The following is a 22,316-nucleotide window of genomic DNA, read 5'->3' as shown; positions in this document are numbered from 1 at the left end:
TAAAACAAGCTAAGACGGAAATCTGCCCACACAGTGCCGGGTTGTGATAAACATGAAATCCATCCATACTACTGCTCAGCTCCCTTCTTAACGTTAAGATCAAAGCTGATCTTCTACAGAGGTCAGAGGGTGCATCTAGCCAGCTGAGTTCCTGAGGAACCTAGAGAGAAGCTGAGGCAGTTCCCAGAATCCTCATCTTCCTGAATGGACTGATGAAAACCAACACAAAGAGTGTTGTATGGATTGTCAGAGCTCCGAACCGATGCGCATGTCCCAGAGGAGGGTGAGACAGGGCACCCAGTTCAGTGCAGGGGCCAGTCAGTCTCCTAGTCTGACTAGGAGAGGACACTGGGCAGCAAAATCCTTCAGGACCGTGTATGAATACTGGCAGATGGTGATATATTATCTGTGGATATATTGGTTATCAATCAAGCATTTCCAGGAACAGATGGGGGTAACTCAGCCTGTGCTGTAGGAGAGATACCCAGGATATACCACACCCTCAGTCCAGGACCTACACAGTGAGAAAGTGAGCAGCCACGGGAACATGCAGGTTGCTCTAATAGGGTTGTTTGGTCAGCGAAGGCCTGCTCTCCAACTACAGTCAAAGTTTCATGCGCCTGCCGCTGCTCTCTTCTTCAGTTACTGCCTTGGATGGATAAAATCCAAAGCTATTTGCTGAGGGAATGAATGAATGAATGAATTTACAAACAAATGAATGGCAAAGGATAAGTGCCGAAGGAACTCAGAGAGGAAGCAATAACTGGAGGAACTCACAAGGAAGGTGTATTTGAACTTGGCCTAGAAGAGTGGCAGGTATTTCCAGATACTGAGGAAACCCTGTGTGATCTATTTGAGAATGTGGAAGTGTGAGAAGGAACAGCTCACGGGCCGCAGAATGGAACCTAGCAGAGGGACAGCTGGAGAACATGGTGATATCAGTGGCATTTGAGGATTCTGGGGCAGGAATCAAACTGTTGTATGACGTGGGAGTCCCCTCTGTGTGCTGTGATTACCATTAATGAATAAAGAAACTGCTTTGGACCTATAGCAAGGCAGAACTTAGGAAGGCAGGGAAAGCTAGGTTGAATGCTGGGAAGAAGGGTCGAGTCAGAGGGATGCCATGGAACCACTGTGAGAATCAGACATGCCGAAGCCTTAGCTGGTAAGCCACTGTCACAGATTACTAGAAATGGGTTAAATTAATATATAAGAGATTAGCCAATAAGAAAACAGAGCTAATGGGCCAAGCAGTGATCTAATTAGTACAGTTTGTGTGTGATTATTTCGGGGCTAAGCTAGCCGGGTGGCCAGGAAGAACAAGTGGCTCTCTCCTCCCTCCAACAGTTTTGGATGAGGATTTGGATTTTATCCTGCAGAAACAGTGATCTGGGGAGGATTCTAATGTATATGAGCTGGGTATGTGACAGTGTTCTTGCCGAGGTTCTGAAGACGGGTGGAACCCAGGAGACCATGAAAGAAGATTCAAGGGGAGAAGAGAATGGAGATGGGAGCGGGGATGAGAGCAGAGATCGGAGAGAGAGGAGTTGAGATGGGGAGATGCTAGAGGCTGAGCCAGAGATACGAAAAACAGAATTAACACTGAGACTGGATCATGGGGTTCAGAGTTAAAAGGCCTTTGAGAACCTACGTGTTAGGATCTGGTAACAGGTCTGCAAGGTGGCGGTGAGTGGAGGGGACACCCATGCTCAGTGCCCAGGATAACTCATTTAAAAGTTAAGTCCTGCAGAGTGGCACCTCCCAAAAATGAAGGCCTGGGTCTGTCAAAGGACACTCATAGAAAGATCTAGAAAACAGTTGGTCATTCATGTTCAGAACTTAGAAGAAACACCTATGTGTGGGTAAGATTTATGAATCAGTTTTAACTCAGGAGGAAAAATAATAATGAAATAAAAAGATACAAGGGGTAATGCAATCATACAATCATTTTTAAATAATAGAGAAGAATTGGAATGGGTAATTCAGATGATGAACTGTAGGATCAAGCTCCATAGTGACAATCCTTTCCCTGCACAGCATACTTACCCTGTGGTATCCCTGTGGTCTGCACACAAAATACCCATTGGCGAGGGAACCTCAGGCAATCCTGAGGTTTTTCCTAGAGGCCCAAAGTCCTATGTGCATTCTCACATACCCACATAGGTCCAGGGTAGGTCAGGTACAAACCCAGGCCCAGGAAGACAAATCTTCATGTCTCTGCAGCGGTGGAGATGGAAGCTCAATGGTTTCGTCAAACAAGCTTCTATACCTTAAAACAAAGGTAGGGGGCTGGGGAGATGGCTCAATGGATAAACTGTTTGCCAGGAAAGATTGAGGACCTGAGTCCCCAGAAGCCATATAAAAGCCGGGAATAGCTGCACATATTCATAACTTCATCAGTGGGGGGAGGGGAGGGCAGAAAAAGGTGGAGAGCTGGAACTCATTGACCCACCAATACAGCTGAAATAATGAGCCCTACACACAGTGAGAGATCCTGCCCTGCCCCCCAAAAAGAGCCGAGTGGGACTAGCAAGATAGCTGAGCAGGTGTACGTGCTTGATGCCAAATCCGAAATCCACAGAAGCCACGTGGTGGAAGGAGAATATCAACTCCCTTGAGCTGTCCCCTGACCTCAGTGCATAGGCTATGTGCGTGATGAGCACATGAACACAGTAAATAAGACACGGACGTCCACCTCTGGCCTCTGCATATGCATATATGGATAAGCACGCTCTCTCTCTCCTCTCTCTCTCTCTCTCTCTCTCTCTCTCTCTCCTCTCTCTTTCTCTCTCTCTCCTCTCTCTTTCTCTCTCTCTTTCTCTCTCTCTCTCTCTCTCTCTTTCTCTCTCTCTCCTCTCTCTTTCTCTCTCTCTCCTCTCTCTCTCTCTCCTCTCTCTCTCTCTCTTTCTCTCTCTCTCTCTGCTTCTCCTGTGTATATGGTAATGAGGTCAGTCAACTTCCTGCTTCTACAGTCTACTCCCATACCTTCCAGCCATAATGGACTAGAACAATATTGACTTGTATGTAAAAATAAACTCTTGATGCCTTAAGTCAATTGGGTCCTGCTGTTAGCCTAGCATTCAATGTTTAGCTATCTCTGTGGTCACAATATTTAATTGTAGCAAAAGAAAAGTAACTAATGCAGACTTTGTATGCTCAGTTCACTGACAGTTTGTTTGGGGTGCCGGTTGTCATATGAATGACTTGACACTTGACAGGATTTCCCAGAGGCAGAGTCTGGCCCAAGGCAACTCCCAGGGGAGGAGACTTCCCAAAATGGATACTTGGTATTGCACAAACCATGGCAGAATTTCTTGATTTGGTCATTAAATTGCTGGGCACAAATTATTACAAGCTGAGTGATGACTACATAGTTGGAGTTTCACAGTGTGAAGAGATATCTTCTGCATTCAGGAACACCTGGCNTCTCTCTCTCTCTCTCTCTCTCTCTCTCTCTCTCTCTCTCTCTCTCACACACACACACACACACAGAGAGACACAGACCTACACAGTAAACAAATATGTAAATAGAAACGTGAAATAAAGACTCAGCCCGAAACCACGAAGGAGGAAGCCTGCAAGGTCAGGGTGGGGACATGGTGCTTGACAGTGGAAGCAGAAGCTGATGAGGGAAGACAAGGCTCATCTCCGAACAGGCCTCATGGCAGGGAGTAGACAGGGTTCAGAGACAAGTTAACCCAGGCAGAGAGAAGAGGATGGTTGTGAAGTTAGGCTGGCTAACTATCTCGTCGTCATGGAGCAGTTGTGCAAGGGAAAAAAAATCCCAGGAAGCATTTGATAAAGCCCAGGAAATGTCTGCAAAGAAAAGAGAATATGATGAACCCAACTAATTAGATGAGCTAAGGATGCATAACAATGATGGCTTATGATAGCAAATGTATTTAATGAATTTTAACAAATTAACTCAATTTAAAATCATTTCATCTCTTTGTGGAAAGTGTCTTAGCAGAGTGCCTAAACATTACTTGGATCAGAGCTGTGCTTGCCAAACAGTCTGCCTTTCTACGCGGAACGATGCTTGTTAGACTTGTCTCAAATTCATCTGACACAGTAGAGCAGCTAGACTTGTGCCTGGCTCAAGTCACTGCCCCCACAGTAGCTTAGCAGCCTTCTGTCAAGCTCCCAGCAGAGGTCCATGCTCTTCTCTTTAGGGATGAGCAGAGGGACTCGTGGAGCTTAAGGAAGACAACTGATGTGGGAGACAGCCTCATCTTCGCCTTGACCTGGCACTTCCGCCGTCCCACATCCTGTCCTCTCAAACAGTTTGAAGTAATTAAGTTTCTTTAAATGTGTTTATAGCCCCCGTGGAATTGCAAAGGAAATGTCAGGAAGAAACGTGAGGCATTAATTACTCAAATCCGACTGGGGCTGGGGGGGCTGTTTCTATGAATGAACGCACTTCATTAATTTTTTCCTCCAGCTCCTTGCTGTTTCCCCAGCTATAATCTATTTTTTCTCACCTCAGGGGCAATAAAAGGACAACAAAAGAAGGATTCAGTGATTTGAGTTTCCAGAACCTCTCTCTGCTAAAAAATAGGTCAGAATATTTACTTATTTATTATCAGAGAACCGAAAGTTTTAATTCTGTGACAGATGAACTGACCATCAAACATACACAGAGACACACACACACATGAAATAACACACAGACACACATTCACACACAGTGCCACACAAAGAAAAACACACACATAGATACTCACACAGAAAGACTTATACACACATACTCACAGAGAGAGACTCAAATACACACATACACATACACACAGACTCACACACATACAGACTCACACACATACACACAGACTCACACACACATACACAGAAAGCGACTCAAATACACACAGACTCACACACATACACAGAGAGCGACTCAAATACACACAGATTTATAAATACACAGACATACTCACAGAGAGAGACTCAAGTACACACAGACTTTCACACACACATACACGCAGACTCAGACACACATACACACGGGCTCATACACACATACTCACAGAGAGACTCAAATATACGGACTCACACACACACATGCACACTGATTCATACACACACAGAGACTCAAATACACACAGACTAATGCACACACACACAGATACACAGACTCACACACATACACACTGACTCATACACCCACATACACAGAGAGAGAGAGAGAGAGAGAGAGAGAGAGAGAGAGAGAGACTCAAATACACACAGACTCACACACACATACACCCAGACTCATGCACATACACATAACAATGTTCTTCTCGTTGGTTTGCTTCTCAAAGAACTTGAGGTAGGCTGACCAGACAGCTAGTGTGTGACACACACCTTAGCTGATGGGGCCCTGGTCTCCACAGCTTTGCTTGTCAGGGTTCTTCTACAGTCCACCCAAGCCTCTAGACAGCCCAAGAGAGACACTTTAGGGATCATCTGTCCCTCTGCGCCTGAGTGACTGGAACAAGGGGTCATGCTGTCTCTCTGCCCTTGAGCGACTGGAATAATGGGTTGTGGACCCTAACACTGAAACCTGGTGCTTGGAACACATAATTCACCCAAGTCTGCCAGAGCAGAGGTAGTCTCTCTGCCCAGCAGCGCTCAAGTCCTCCCGAGGTGGCCTCTCTGCCCAGCAGCATGCAAGGTCTCTTATCTATCAAGTGCTGGCACCCCTCATCTAGTTCAAGTCAATCCTTTCGTGTGCTCTCCAGGTCCTACCACGTGCCACCTGCTGCCGCTCTGAGACCCTAAGGCTCCCTGGAGCAAGTGAACTCCCTCTGCACAGTGAACAAATGTCCTCAAGACAGAATAGACAAGTTGTTTTTCACAAACATTTTAAGAAAAGGGAAATTTGTAGCTGCATTCAGACTTCTTTAATGTTTATATTACACACATTTGAATAATGCATTTGAAGTCTGTTTTTCTTATTTCTTGACAAAAGCAAGAGCTGAGAAATGGAAGGGTTAGAAACCTTCCTTCCAAGAGAGAGCGCTGAAGCAATTACATACATCAAAGTAATATTTACAGTTACATTTTGGGGGGAAAAGACAGAGAGAGGAGAGGAGTGTTGTTTTTTTTTCTCTTTTTTTTTTTCAGAAGCAAATTATTTCAGGATGTGTCATAGCACGCTCAAGATATATTAAAAAGAGCAACTGATGATGCTTCCGCAACCTGTTCCAGGCCATTTATAAACCAATTTTTTTTTAATTCCCATATTCACACAAATCTCTGTATCACTGCATATTTTATAATGAAAGCATTATATGAATATAAATTAGTTTTTGAGATATATAAATCAAATTAAAGTGTCTGAAAATGACATATTTTGGTCCACTCTCCTACTTTAGTATCAGTTAAACCAACGTGTTCATTCCCCATAAAACGGCACTCACTGGCATTGATCAAGGGAGGAGAGGGAAAGCTGCCGATGGGTCACCGTGCATATAGCATCGTCCAGGCCTGAGCTGAAATCTCAGCCAACTTGCTAACTGATGGTGTGGCTTCCAGCAGCTATCTCCAGCTGTGGACTTTAGAAATGTTACCTGGGAAAAGTTGATTCTCCTTTATGGCTGAATCCCTTTCACTCAAGACTGTGGTATTTGGAGAGTGAGTCCATGGTCGCTGTACTATTCCTGGATCGTAGCAGATTCTCAATAAGTAATAGTCAGGGGGTATTCAATAGACACTAGGTTGCACCTGAAGCACTTATTAAGTAGCTCTGAACCCCGCCAATCATCTTCTCAGTCTGCCATTCAAGGGTGAGAAGACTGAAAAAACCGCCCAAGGCTACCCAGCTAGTTGTAACATGATAAACGGCAGAGCCATCGTTATTAAGAAGATAGAAAACAGCCCTGGTACTCAGCTCTTGCTGCTTTTACATTGTTAAGCTTGGGCATTAACTCTCCACCCTCCTTCAAGTTCTTCATAAAGTACATTGATTGCTAAGCTTAACACTAGGGCACACATGGACAATATGACCCAGGCTACGCAGACCAGTCCCACATCCATTGTCTGCCTACAGTACTAAGGTTAAGAGAGCCCTGCAACCTTTCAAAGTATTTACCTGGCTACATTGACAACAACCATTTCTCTTGTGTGTCATTTCCTGTGAACAGAGACGCAGAAACCCTGGTGAGTGCCACACTCAACCAGTATCTGGCACTAGCATGCACCAGATACCCCAAGGGGAGTGTGCAAATACAACTTTCACAAGTTTGATCTGAAATAGATATCTTTATTATATGGCAGAAGAGAAGCAGACCCTATGGGGGCCCAGGGACCTAGGATCTGTTGGTCAACCAAAGGTCTAGCCACATCCAGTCTCCAACAAGAAGCAGGCCCAACACTCCAACCCCTGTCTTCATTTTCCACAAAGGAATTCCATCCCTCTTTCCTACCCTAAATTTGTAGCAACAGCTCTCCAGGGGACAAGGTACAGATGGCTGACTTCCAATGCCTTAGGAAACAGGAACCCCTTTTATTCTATGCACTAGGATGCCCTCTGCTGGGCCCCTGAGACCATGGAAGAACAGGAGCCGGCTAGCACCTTTGTGGGTCTGCTCGCCCAGACTCTGGTTTTCTCTTGTGCTATGCAGCTGCTCAAGGATGTCATAGCACTGAGAGATCCCAGGGCTCACCCACTGCCTCCACTCCACTGTACAGACGATTGGGCAAGAGATTCACTAGCAAAATCTTCACTGTGCATCCAATACACGCTCAGAGTATGCAAGCACCTACTGGGGGTCGGCTAGCTTTTCTCCAAACCACCACAGGCTTTTAGTTGTCATTGCCAGATAAACATCTAAGGAAAGGGACAAAAGAAATGTAGATAAAGTCAAGACCCATGGCAGCTTAATAGTGCTGACAACCCGGGTTGTTGGAGACATCGCTGTGCCCAGAGTTTTCTATAGTGTCAAGTATCTATTGAATGCTTAAATGGGTGGCAAAAGGAACTCTGACCTGGGAACAGGAATGGCATGGAGGAGAGTGGGAATGGAAGGCAGGGGCCAGGCAGGGAGGGCCAAAGAGAGGTGACAAGGATTTCTAGCTCTTCGGTTCACTGAAACAATGTCCCAGCTATAGTAGGTGTGACAAGCCATCCTGAGGTCTGACTCGCCTGCTGTGGTACCCATCCAGGTGATCAACTTCACCTTCAGTTTTCAGCCTTTGCCACAGACGTTCTCTGCTTACCTGAAGAGGACTGTTGCTCCTGAGGACATGCTCTGTCCTCAGAAGTTCATCAGTAGAGGCAGCATGTGACTAACCCCATGTAGCTTTCCAGCCCCTCAGAGATGCATGGCTAGAGGAAGAAGTTGCCCAGAAGCTGGAGGAGGGGTTGTCTGGATGCTTCCTAGGGGAAGGAAAGCTCATGGAAGTATGGGTGGTCCCGAACATGGGGACTTCTCAAGGCATTTGCCCCAAACAATGTTCACCGATGGACCAGACGAAAGATTCTGGAATCAAATAGTGTTGAGTGTGTGAATGTATCAAAATAACCACAGAGACATACAGTTGTTATGTATAAAAGAGGAAGGTTCTGAGAATTCACCAGGGAAGTCTTTAAGACTTTATTAAATAAGAAACTGAGATGATTTCACCATGAACAAATTTATCAGCTTCCAAGTATTAGGAGATGGAAAGCCTTCCCCAGTCTCTAGTGAAAATATAGACCTCCCCTTCCAAGGGAATTCAGACACTTTTTAAAAGGAAGAGTCCTACTCTGTTTGGATATTCTATTGGCCTTGTTAGGATAAGATATGGTCTGCAAGGCATCCCTAGGCCTACATCCTCATGGGATGTTCATGAACCATGCTTCCCTTAGCATGCGCATGCTACATGCATTCTCTCACCCATCTCCTTCCTCCTGCTTGCTCACCAACATGCTTGTGCATATGGGCCAAGCTCTAGGCACCACATGAAGTGCCCATCTCCTTTTTAGGAGCCACTGTAGTTAGTCTGAGAATTCAAGATGGGATCTATTCCAGATGTGTGGTTGAATTCAATCAAATAAGAGCAAGGTATACGTCCAGGCAATAAAGGAGATTTGGTGGTCACTTGGCAAATAAGGAAGACACTCACATCCATCCACTATGCTCCCCCACACACACTACGGGAAAGCCCACTTGGCCCCTTTTTTAACCAATCCTGTGTTTTCCTGTGTTACCTTCCTGAGATACAGTTCTGCATGTCTTCGCCATGCCCAAGGCTCTGCCATGCCACGGTCACGCCAGCCTGCTATGCTAACCGAGTCCTGCAGGTTCTCTACCCACAGAGCACGCTGCGTGTGTCCAAACCTTAGCCCCCACAGTTCTCTAGTGGGAACTTCCTCCTCTGAACGGAGAGTCACCAGCCTGGGTGTGTGAAGCAACGCACCTTTGACTCCCGGAGAAACTACCCACAGTCGTCCACCCGCGAAATAAAAGGAATCGCGAATATCTTTACCACCCCATCTGACACAAGCATTCTATAAGAGCCTGAGTGTGGGGACAAAGATAGTGTTCCCGGGTGCAAGGTTTGTGTGAGATCCTTTTTGTAACATGCTCAGTTCCCACTGCGGTTATTCAAGTGAAGAGGGGGAGGTGCCAAACTTAGAAACCCGTGTTCTCCTTCACGTCTCTCTGTATTTAAAATGAGTTGAGTAACTCCTAAATATATCAATTGTCTTTCAAAAGCTGAAGAATTTTATTCTGGAGTAACCTTCCAGTTTCGTGAATAGTGTTTAAATAAGTTGTAAAGTTCCACTGGGTCACACTCGGAAGCTTGGGAGACGAAGCAGACTGGTGACGTAAGATCATGTGGATCATGTCCCTGGGTTTGCTGCCAAATTCCGGGGGACGATGAGTTATTAGTCTCTATTCAAGAGCCGACCCTGGAGGCAGGGCTGGGTCCTATAAAGATGGGACCCAGATAACACACCAGCTACACTGTGTTCCCGCGGATAGGAAGGACACAGAACACACTGTCTGCATCATCACATCCAGTGTGCTAGGCAGCAGGAGAAGTGGGGGAGGGGAGAGTTGGTTTCAGTATCCTTTAAAAAATTAAAGCTCATTAAATGCATTAAATTTAAAAGAATTAAAAATTAAAAAATAATTCCAAATATAAAATCTGTCTACGATAAGATTACATATCGGAAAACCACAGACAGGGGAGGGCCAACCTTGACCATTCTGTAGTTCGTGGATCTGCCTGTCACAGTGATGACACCTGCCACACACACCGGAAATGCCAAGGAAGGAAACCCTGCTTCCTTCAGGCCCAGATGTGGAAGGGAGCCTGGAGTCCACAGGCAGAGGATGCTGCCAATCTTGCGCTCTATCCAGCTGTGGCCCCATTTGCACATGACTATGTTATTGATGCTGTTGACAAAAGGAAGCCAGAATGCATCTTGTGATTCCCTGGCAAGGGGCAGCTTGCTAACAGGCCGGCCTCTCTGGAGCACAGGCAGAGCGCATCAAATCCCCGTGAAGTCAGCTAGCGGCGTCTTTCATTCGTCACCATGGGCTGTCAGGCTGCAAAGAGCATTAACACGGGAGCCTTTCCCCAGAGCTCGGCAGCTGCTTGTGTCAGGATGATGTCCACACTCCATCTAGACAAACCCACAGTGTCCAGCCTCCCTCTTCCTCCATCGCGAGCAACAGTGCCAGCCTCCCCACCCCCAAGCCAATTCTCCAGCTCTCTGGAACATAGCAGCAGGCTCGGCTGGGATAACAGCCCTCCTTCCTGCCTTGCTGAGGCTTCCTTGGCTAATTCGCAGGCCTGCATTGACGCACAGAAAGCCCAGCGGGTGCAGAATCCCCGAGGACATGACATATGAACATCCAACCATCATTTCGGGGGCCCCGCCCAGAGAGAAGCAAAGAAGCCACCTTCAGACAGCCTTGGCAATAGGGAGGAGGCTTCCAGATGCACAGCCCTCTGCAAGCTGTGCTGCTGCTCTAGGCTTGTGAATAACAAGGAACTCAGAGGGGAAACCTGACTCTGGCAATCGCTTATTGTGCCACTCTAGGCCGGTTAAGTTTTAGTTACAGCTGCAGAGTGGAAGACAGAGATCCAATTGGCTGAAACGGATGCCAGAAACCCGTGTCTGGTGCCTCCAAACAGCTCCTCTGCCCTTGTGTATTACTATTACTTGCGGATAGCATAAAAAACACATAACATGTGATCAGCTCCCCAACATCCAGCTGTGCACACAGTGCCGTTAACTATGGGCGCGCGGCAGCCGCTAGATCATCTCTAAGACCCGTTTTCTTGTAAAAAACCAAAACACTGTGCCCTTGAATGGCCGCCCATCCTTCTCCTGCCCCTGGCAGCCTCCCTTCCACTCTGTGTCACCGTAACAGCGATGCTGGATAGTATTTGTCTCTTCGCAGCATCTATACAGTGACATCTATGGCTTTCTGTAAGTCAGAAATAAAAATAGGAGCTGGGCTGTTACATAGCTCTAATGCCAGTACCCGGGAAGCGAAAACAGGAGGACTGTAGAGAGTGCAAAGCAAGGCCAGCCTGGGCCATGGAGAGACCTCGTCTCAAAAAAAAATCTGTTAATTAATCAATCCATAAATGTAAAATAAAACATTGCATTTGCAGGGCACAGAAATTGAGTAGGTAAATGTAAATCGGTCAAACTCTGCTGGAAAGAGTGGAGCCAGGTCAGTGCCTGGACCCGTGCTCAATGGTTTTTTTTTTTCTTTCATCATCTTTTGTTCAACTTACTGTGTGCCAAAGGGCCTCAGCCAAGAGTCTGAGGAGAGGGAAATCACTACCCCAGTTCTGGCCTCAGCTTTCCTGTCCAACTAGCAAATCAGACTATGTGATCTCCAGTGTTGCATTCTAAAGGACTGGGGAGGCCAAGTCAGAAAACAGTGAAATCAAAAGTCAGAGTCCTCCCTAGGACCCACAGAAGACTTCTCCTGGGGCTCAGAAGTCCAAGGTGCACACCTACATCTGGCCCACTTTAGAATCCCAACGTGGAGTCCCTGGGATACTTGCTCATTCCTAATGCGCTTACGGTACACAGTCGCAGGATCCTGTCCTATTGCACACGTCATAAGATGCACATCTGGGGGCCTTGTGAGGCCTAATGAAGGGCCAGGATGTCAAGGAGACCATGTGTCCAGGGCGACAGAAGAGCGCTCACAGCCTCCCCTCCCCCAGTAGGATTTGCATCTCACTACGTAATGTACCATTAGTTTCTGCTGGGGCTCAGGTAACTTGAAAGGGTACCAGCTGCTAACCACAGGGCTCCAGGATGCAGGTGCACTGTGGCTCCCAAGTGAGACACGCCACACCCCGTGGGCCTGGGTAGGGAGAGCAGGCTGGAGAGAAAGCAGAGCTTGAGGTAATTTCCCTGCCTCTCAGTGACTGGCTGGATCGGGCTGTTTGCACAGCCCTGCGCCCTGTTCCTTGTCTGGGAAGACAACAGTTCCCCAAGGTTATTTGGAGGATGAAGTTAGGGAAGGGATGGCATCAGAACAGGCAGGAATCTGGACTCTGGAGCTCTGGTCTCCTGGTTACTGGTGCTTCATGGCTTAACTATTGTGTGCCCAGTGTCCCAGCCCCCAGACAGGCCTCATAAATATTTACACGCGGTGTGTGTTGCGATGCTCAGTTAATTGCAGCTGTGACGCACTTCGAGCGTCTCGGAGGAAAGGTGTGCGTAGAGAGGCAGGGGTTATTAAATGCACAAACAACTCAGCTCGCGGAAGCAGCGGCCTTTGGAGCTTTCCATTGCCCTGGGGTTTTTCAGACCAGAGCCCAAATCTAGGGAAAAGTTGCTCCCAAGGGGACACTGTCCAAGGGTGACATTTGTGACTATGCCAAGAGCTAGTCGTCAGAACATGAGCAGTGACACGCGCATGTGATTTATCAAGGAGGAAATGCAGGTACTAATTCAAACTCCTTAGCTGTCTCAGGAGTGAAACAGGTGCCATGAGGATCGAGTGTCAAGTAGGTAAAGCGGAGTTGGACCCAGGATCCCGGTGGGGAGGCACAGTGGGTGGCCGCTTCCCGTTCAGTGGATAAGAATGTAAGTTAATAGGAATCAATACAAAGCATCCAGACAGCATCGGAGAAAGGTGCCACAAGGGCCTGTGGACACCCGCACTACTGGACGCTTCCCTTTGACTAGATTATTGTCTGCCCGTGAAGATACTCAGAGATGGCCCTGAGTTGCTAGAATGGATGGGTTTTGCCATCTTGTTTACAGTCATCAAAATTAACAAGAACCTAAATCTGCTCCAAAAGTGTCACATAGCCCACAAATGTGTTTTTCAAAGACACTGCATAATGAAGTGTCACAGTGACATCCTACACACTCTGATACAAAGATGTGACGTTTAAACACCTATGTATCTCAATGTGTGCCCGCGGGCCTGCAAGACCGTTCAGTGGGTGAGAGCACGGAGGCAATCCCGATGACTTGAGGTCTGTGTCTGTAACCCACCCAAAAAGCCTAGTGCAGGGACAGGCATCTGTAATCACAGCCCTCCTAAGGGGAGTGAGATGAGAGGTCGAGACAGGGGCATTGCCTGGCAGCTCACAGGATGGGCTGTCATGGAATATGAAGTGCAGAAATGAGAGGCCTTGCCTCAGCATGGTGGGAGCAGAAAACCAAGCCCAAAAAGCTGTCTTCTGACCTCCATACATGTGCCATGACACGGGGACAACCCACACACACACACACGCACACATATGCACACACATATGCGAGTGCATGCACACACATGCACGCATCATTCACACATACACGATGATACATTGTTTTGATTTTAAATGCATGCATGCGTCCTCATTGCACACACATACACATACAAACACAGTGATGACTCTGTCTTATTTATGTTCTATCTCCTATAGTGCCTCTAACAAAACATTACTTCAAGCCTACAATCATAGAAGCACAAAGGGTTTGCTTCCTGTTTGTATTCCACAGGCTGGGGCTGGGTGGGTGATTGCTCAGAGGGTAAAGAACTTACTTTGCAAGGATAGGGATAGATAGATAGATAGATAGATAGATAGATAGATAGATAGATAGATAGATAGATAGATAGAGGTAGATAGATAGATAGATAGATAGATAGATAGATAGATAGATAGATGAGAGAGAGAGAGAGACAGAGAGAGAGAGAGACAGAGAGACAGATAGATGTGACAGAAAATTAGAACATGTTTATAAGTTTATAATCCAGCACTGTGGAGGTGGAACTAAGACGACCCCCGGGGCTCACTAACCAGCCCAACATCCATGGTGTGCTCTAGCCCAATGACAGACCCTGTCTTGAAATGTCAAGGTGGACCACACCTGAGGAGCAAACTGAGATGTCCTCTGACCTCCATACGCATGCTTACACGTGTGCACACATCCATACACATGTGAAGCTATATATGCATGGACACTCACACCTGTGCACCTGCACAGGTATGAACATGCATGCGCAGTGTTCACAGAATGAATGGTGAAATGCGTCTTGGGAGTGCCCTCTACTGTGGAGACAGTGACGAATTCAGTAGCTGACCCTCATGATTGTTCTCTTTTCTGCCCTAGGTCATGGCTGCGCCTCAGCGGTACCAAAGGTGAGTCATGGGTTCTGTGTCCTCTAAGTGACACGCTAGCCTGGCCTATTGGACTTCCCTCTCTATTCTTTTCTGGCTTTTTTTTTTCTGTACTTGTGAAGGAGCCATGACTGCCTCTCTCTGCACAGCCCTGATGTCAGGGAGAACACTTGGACAGCAGGGGTCCTTCAATGTGACTGATGCTTGCACCTGGACATCTAGAAGAAAGTCTAGACCCCTTCACATGGGCTGGGCTTGTCAAAAAAATGGATGGCAGGGTTTTAAGAGAGAATGCATTCCAGGAAGGAAAGCCCCCAAAAGAGCAACTCGGGGAACCAGGACAAGAGCCTTCTTGTGGTCTAGCCTCAGACATCCAGAGCATCATTCCCGATGTAGCTCTGGATTACAAGTAAGTCATTAGCCTTGATTTCAGAAGATGCAGCCATCCAGGAATGCTGTGTTTCCATCACTCAGTAACATGCATTAGCTTCTTGCAGCCCTTCCCTCCAGCGGCCCCAAAGCACAGCTGATTAGCCTGGCAGGCCCGCAACTCTGCAGATATGTGGGGATCCTGGGGCCCCACTGGTTAGTTGTGCAGCCTTGGGCAGAGTGCCACATTGTGAGCCCAAGTTCCTCCTTCTGTGAAATAGGTAGAGACCCAAATGATTCACTAGTGCTCAGTTCACTAAACTTTCTATTGTAGGTTTCCTGTGCATGTGTGTGTGTATGTGTGTGTGTGTGTGCATGCGTGCAGCAGAAAAAATGGACGGTCCCATAGAACCCCACTAGAAAATAGGACTTGATTGTGAGGATCCAAGTGAGAGAGAAAATGAGCACTAGGCTAGGAGCAGTGTGCAAAGAAATGCAGGAATCTTGGAGGGTTCTGTGCCCAGCACGGACAGGTTCTTGTAGCTTGTAGTGTGCACCCTGCACTCACCTTAACACAGGCTGCCATAGAATAGCATAAAAGTCACAGCACAGCCCCAAAGTGCAGTGTGACACTAAACAGTGGAGGATGCTCAGCCCTCACCGTCCTCCCCTCAATCTGCCCCCGGTGAGCGCCCATCCAGGCCTGAGTTCTCTAAGGTGGATGCCTCCAAGCTGTGCTGAACTCTTTGGTCTCAAATATACTATCTACTCCCCATCCTCCCATCTTCTCCCAGCCCCCACTGGAATACTGGAGGAGATTGGAACACTCTAACAGACGTTGTCCAGGACAATAAAACTTGGGTTTTTTGGGGGGGGTGGGGGGAGGAATACATTAATCAGTTGGTTACTCGGGAACCATGAGAGTTAAACAGCATGTCAGTGTAGACGGTCATATTGCCTTCTCCATCTCGGGTTAGAAGCAGAGAAGAATGGAAGGTATATAGTCCATTCCATTAACAACATTCTAGAAAACAAGGGAAAGAAAGAGTTCTAAAAAGCCAACTCTGATTAAAAATGTCCAGGCCTGCCCAGACACAGGTGCATCAACACCCTGCCAAAACTGCACGAAATCACAACATGCCTGTGGCAGACCACTCCGAGGCCGACAGAACCCTAACAGACATGATGTCGCTGAGGACACGCGTGAAGGCTAACGTCAGAGAAGGGCCATCTCGGGATAGTCACACATTCCTAGGTTCTTCCTGGTGTAGGCGATTTTTCACCAACGGATTCTTTGCAAATGTGGTGGAGTGATGAGAGAGAGAGAGAGAGAGAGAGAGAGAGAGAGAGAGAGAGAGAGAGAGAGAGAGAGAGAGAGAGTGCCTTGAGGCCATTTTAGCAGAGGAATGCTCACCCCCGTGAAACTGTTGACTGCTTGTTTGTGAAAGAGCAGGCAAGAAAACGTGGTGCACAATACGCACAGGTGTATTGATGCACAAGTTGTGGTGTGTGTGTGTCTCACACTATGTGCATAATATGAGAAGATAAATTAACATACATCTGTGTTGTATCTGTGTGTCTCTCTGTATCTCTGTGTCTCTGTATGTTTATTTGTATCTGTCTCCTCTCTTCCTGCCATGTGCGTGTGTGTGTGTGCGTGTGTGTGTGTGTGTGTGTGTGTGTGTAAGTCTATGTGAGTGTGCCTATCTGTGCTTGTCCATGTGGGTGTCTGTAGGAATCTCTCTAATTGTATCTGCGCATCTCAGTGCAGGGTTGTCTGCAATCAAATATTTATATTAGTTGTGTCAGTGAATCAACATTGCTCCTCTTTTGCATATCTGTATCTTATAATTTCTTCCGAAGAAACATACGCTTTTATGTAGTGGAAACAATCTATCAAAAACGGACTGTTTAACAAATCCTCCAGAAAAGGCAGACACTTTCTGGGATGTAAGCAATGGGCCAATGTAGCTGCCTCCTCCAGAGGCATGCATGGTGCTATATTATCCAACAATATGAACCTGTCAGTTACCTACTTCTGATGCCTAATGAATAGAATTTCAGACAAGTGACTGTCTTATTTAGAAAGTGTGTCCTCATAGGCTGAGGGGGGGGGGGTGTCATAATACGCTGATCTATTAAAGAGACAAGAAATTTCATTTTTCCAGAAACATTTGGATTTTTTCCTTCTAGTTTTCTAAGATAACGGGTATTAAAAGTTGATTACACACACACACACACACACACACACACTTTAAAAAGAAAAAGTAATAAAGATTTTGAAGATTAGGAGGCAAACCAGCTAGTACAAAATATGTGGGCCTCTAGCGACCCCTGCTGGCTAATTCTGGGCATTGCAGTAACTGAGCTAAATGAATAAGAGGCGCTATCAGTCGGATGCTCCTCAAGGGTTCACAGCACTAGTGGACAGGAACGGAGCGAAAAGGACAGCTGAACTAGAGTGAGGCTCTCGCCACACTAATGGAAGTATGTCACAGTTACTGGCAAACCCAAGGACTAAGAGTTGCCTACAAACTGCAGTGTACTTTAGACGTGCAGCAGAAGCACACAAAATTTACAGCCCACCCCAGGGCTTACACTTTGGCTGACCTCTGTTGAGGCCAAGGAAGCATTCCTTTTAAGAAGATAATTCCAATGCAGGTAGTTCTAGAATGTTCGTTAGAGAGTCTTTTTCTGAGACAAATAAAGAAAGCTCCAAGTATCCAGACCGTTCCCACCTGGAGGCTTCCGTTGGTGGTCTAGACAGACACTATGTTCGTCTGGGGTTTCCGCTGAGCTCTGAGGAGTGGAGGAGGGGACCGCCTCTCCTTCACCACCTAGTCCCTCATCTGCCATCCAGCCAGCCCTTTTACCCCCGGTTCCTAATGTGGCAGCCGTAATAACAGAGCAATGAAACACTGAGGTCTGACAGACCCAACTGGACACGTGCATCACAGAGGAAGAGGTGAAAACCTAGAAAAGGGGGGTGACTTTTCTGGGGCCACTGGGTGAGGGCCTGTGCTCTAGCTCCTCGTGAGCAGTGCCTCTCGCTGGCTGAGATGGCACTGACAGCTCATGGCGTCCAGGCGAGGGGCTGTGCACCAGCGATGAAAACTGAGAGACCCAGAAAGTCACAGGCCTCTCTCTTTGCCTTTCCCTAGTGTGTGCCAGGCATCCTATAACCTTGTCTGGCTTACCTGTCGGGCTGGTTTTATTATTCTCAGATATAAATAAGATTAACTGGGCCCAAGAGAAACTAGATACACTGGCAAGAAGGCAGTAGAGTGGAGCTCAAATCCACCGCAATATGCCAAGCAGCAGACAACTTTGGTCTTGGTCCTTCATCCGTTCAAAAAGGGATCACCAGATATTAGCGGCTGCCGGGTCCCTGAGCATCCCCAGCTGAGGAGGACCTGGCTTTGTTGAAATATGGAAGCGGCGGGGCTGCGTCCCCAACACCCCGGCCGCTTGGCTAGCTCATGCCCGAAATAACAACACACAAACTGTATTCATTTAAGAACTGCTTGGCCCATGAACTCTAACCCTTACAGGCTAATTCTCGCACCTGGACTAGCCCATTTCTAATGATGTGTGTAAGCACCCCAAGGTGCGCTTACCGGGAAGATTCTAGCCTCCGTCCATCATGGTGTCTCTGCTCCAGAGAGCAGAGCTGTTGAGTCTCCGGGAGCAGAGCAGAGTCTGACCTCACTTCCTCTTCCGCCCAGAATTCTATTCTGTTTCCTCCTCCCATCTATGTTCTAAGCTGAGGCCAAGCAGTTGGTTTATTATAACTTAACCAATGAAATCAACAGATTGATATATGACACTCCCACATCATGGCTTGAAGAATTTTTATGGAAGATCAGCATTTGGACGCCAGTGGAATTGAACGCTAGAAAAGCCACACCTAACTTTCAAGTAAGCACCGGAGGGAGCGAGCTCCCACGCTGGAGCTGAAAGCGGGGCTGTAGACTTGGACTGAGCCAGAAAGGCTGGGCTGTGCAGCTGAATTTGAAAAGACAAACACACTGCACATTGTTCGCGGGCACTGAGCCAAGAAATCACACACCCTCTGGAAGCTGTGATTTTCTACCTTGAGAACACAGACGAAAATTTCTCAGCGGCCATTTAGGATACATCCTGCCGAACCCCTCCAAAGAGTAACATCCGTTAACCTAGGCTCTAACTGAGGGCATTTGCCTGAGCCCCCATGTGGTCAGAAAGTGACAGGCCAGGATTTGAGCCTAGAACATCACGTTAGTCTCTAAGAAATGTGTTTGCCTCTCTCCCAGCTTTGGTTAGTGACTTTGCTATGTGCCTGGCAAGCTCCAAAGCTCACATCTCCAAGGAGCAGAAACATTAAAGGCTGCAAGGCATGTAAAGACTTCACGGAGGCTCAACCAGGAGAAATACTTGCTATATAATTTTTTTTCTTACATGAGGCAAATCTAGAAATAACCTGCCTAAGGCCTGAAGCTTCTTGGCTTCTGAGAGATCCTCGAATACCCAAACATTTTCCCCGTCTTATTGCTCCCTCGATTGTGTTGGCCCCAATCTCATAGCCCACGGTAATGACGCCTGTGAGCCACACAGCAGGAGGAAGACAGGCAAGTGAGTCACGACTAAAGAAAGGATCCTGGCAGCTGTGAGTTGATTCTCTGCCTAGATTACACAGACCAGAACTTGGACTTGTGGTCACAGACAGCACCGCTTGGCCAGGCACCCAGCAGACCTCGAGTGGCACGTGGATCCAGGGAGATGCCCAGGTGTCTTTGCTGTGGCACATCCAGAGAGCGACAGAAGGCAACCTCTGAGCCTTCAGTCTTCAGTATGTATTTGGTGACGTCTAAACTAGTAGTTTGTAGCTCTGGAGTCAAGTCGAAGCAGTACACCTCACTCTCCGCTCCATTCCCCCTGAGTATTCTGTAACAGAAATGAAAATGGAAGGTGGTTTTTTTAATATATTTATTCATTAAAGATTTCTGTCTCTTCCCCACCGCCGCCTCCCATTTCCCTCCCCCTCCCCCAATCAAGTCCCCCTCCCTCGTCAGCCCAAAGAGCAATCAGGGTTCCTTGCCCTGTGGGAAGTCCAAGGACCACCCACCTCCATCCAGGTCTCATAAGGTGAGCATGCAAACTGCCTAGGCTCCCACAAAGCCAATACGTGCAGTAGGATCAAAAACCCATTGTCATTGTTCTTGGGTTCTCAGTAGTCCTCATTGTCCGCTATGTTCAGCAAGACCGGTTTTATCGCAGGCTTTTTCAGACCCAGGCCAGCTGGCCTTGATGAGTTCCCGATAGAACATCCCCATTGTCTCAGTGTGTGAGTGCCCCCCTCGCGGTCCTGAGTTCCTTGCTCGTGCTCTCTCTCCTTCTGCTCCTGATTTGGACCTTGAGATTTCAGTCCGGTGCTCCAATGTGGGTCTCTGTCTCTGTCTCCTTCATCGCCTGATGAAGGATAATATTCAGGAGGATGCCTATATGTTTTTCTTTGGGTTCACCTTCTTATTTAGCTTCTCTAAGATCACGAATTATAGGCTCACTGGAAGGTGGTTTTGTACCAAGAATCTTCCCAAGACCTGGTAACTGGCCCTGCTTCCTGAGGGAAGAAACAGCTGTGTTAGTTTTTCACCACTGTGAAAAAAATTCCTGAGACAATTAGCATAAGAAGAGAAAGATTTGTTTAGGGTCATGGTTTCAGAGATTTCAATTCATGGTCAGTTGTCTCTGTTGCTCTAGACCTGTGGTGAAAAGGACCATCATGGCAGGGATGATGGGTGGGAAGGACCATCATGGCAGGGATGATGGGTGAGAAGGACCATCATGGCAGGGATGATGGATGAGAAGGACCATCATGGCAGGGATGATGGGTGGGAAGGACCATCATGGCAGGGATGATGGGTGGGAAGGACCATCATGGCGGGGATGATGGGTGGGAAGGACCGTCGTGGCAGGGATGATGGGTGGGAAGGACCATCATGGCAGGGATGATGGATGGGAAGGACCATCATGGCAGGGATGAAGGGTGAGAAGGACATGGCAGGGATGATGTCTCAGGAAGATTGCATCACCCTTCACTAGAACCGCAGGCACTCAGGGTCTACACCAAAGCATCAGTCAATGTTTGAGTTCCACAGAGAATGAACCATCACAGTGGAAATGTTGGGCCCGGCTAAGGAAAGGGTCAAGTCCAAGCTCATTTAGAGATGTAGGAGGCCATGATCTGTTGACTTGAGATCCAGGAAGCCTGTCATCGGTCCCATTCTGGGAGTATTTCCACTGAGCCACATGGCACAGATGAAATGATTCTTCTTGTGGTGTGCACGTACCATATACCACCAGTCTCTGTAACATGCTGAGCTATAGTGTTATCGAGGGGCAGGCTCCATGATCTGTGGCTGTAAATGTCTCCACTAGCGTGGATGCTATGGGGAAACATAAAACCGTGTGTTAATTAGGCAGTGCTCACATCTATAATGAATGGACTACAAATGCCAGGTGTGAGATAAAAAACAGGGCAGCTCTCTTGCTGATTCCCCAACCTGATGTGAACGCACCTTTACATAACATCTTCCTAGACACCTCAGGACCCTGGGGCCTTCTGTCCCGGTCTCTACCACTAGCTGAGACAAAACTGCTGTGTGCAGGGCCCATCAGACCATAGCCAGCCTTGGTGACATCTATCTCACTCTCCAAACCCCAGGGGTACAACCCGAGCCTAGACAGCTGGGAAGTGCACCCCAGTCGAGCACTGGAAAGGGAAGTGGGCGTGATGAGTATTCAGAGTCACCCCAATGCCAGACAAGGTTCGGGGGGGGGGGAGGGAGCCAGAGTGGAACTATGCTCCTCGACTTAACAGTTGAGGCTGGTGGCCGGAGGTGTCACCAAGGGAGATAATATTCTAAGTGGGGTCTGAGGACCAGAAAGGATACAGGCACAGGCAAAGCTGGGGGGGGAGATACTCTAGACAGGATGCACTGTGTCCTTGAGGCAGAAGAGCATGGTGTGCTATAGGGTCTCAAAAACAGTCTGATGTGTGGAGTCTGGAGGGAAGAGGGCAGAAGAAGCTTTCAAGATAGCCTTAAAGAAGCCATCGCTGACTGTTTCCAACATTAGGGCAGGAGACAGGCTACAGAAAAGGGGATGTGCAGTAGAGAGAGTGTGGCTCCAGTCTGAGTCCACCAAAGAGAAGTGGGAATCCTCAGCCCAGGCTCAGGGTGGGGCCACAGGTGGAAATTTACTAAGAAGAAACATTGGGGATAAAAGCGGCCTAACGGGATTCTTACTGAAGGCAAACCAGGGGAAAGAGATGCTACCTGGGGGATGGTACAAGATGTGGATCCCAGCTAGATACGATTGGTGATGAGACAGGAAGGGGGTCGCTG

The 22,316-nt window shown here is 47.6% G+C and overlaps 1 protein-coding gene across 1 annotated transcript in view; it reads left to right on the top strand.

Annotated features, from left to right (window-relative positions):
• The window catches only part of Clnk (cytokine dependent hematopoietic cell linker), a 105,675-nt gene that overhangs the window by 15,171 nt on the left and 68,188 nt on the right, over nucleotides 1–22,316 (top strand). The window contains exons 2-3 of the mRNA XM_050149611.1: nucleotides 4,487–4,558; nucleotides 14,555–14,583. Of these exons, the coding sequence (XP_050005568.1) occupies nucleotides 4,487–4,558; nucleotides 14,555–14,583 (101 nt within the window). The remainder of the gene's footprint in view (nucleotides 1–4,486; nucleotides 4,559–14,554; nucleotides 14,584–22,316) is intronic.

The sequence above is a fragment of the Alexandromys fortis genome, unplaced genomic scaffold (genome assembly GCF_014885135.2).
Source record: "Alexandromys fortis isolate MF-2015 unplaced genomic scaffold, M_Fortis_MF-2015_v1.1 scaffold_0, whole genome shotgun sequence".
In the NCBI taxonomy this organism is placed as follows: domain Eukaryota; kingdom Metazoa; phylum Chordata; class Mammalia; order Rodentia; family Cricetidae; genus Alexandromys; species Alexandromys fortis.
Note: the sequence above shows the minus strand (reverse complement) of the source record. Positions and strands in the feature narration are given on the sequence as shown.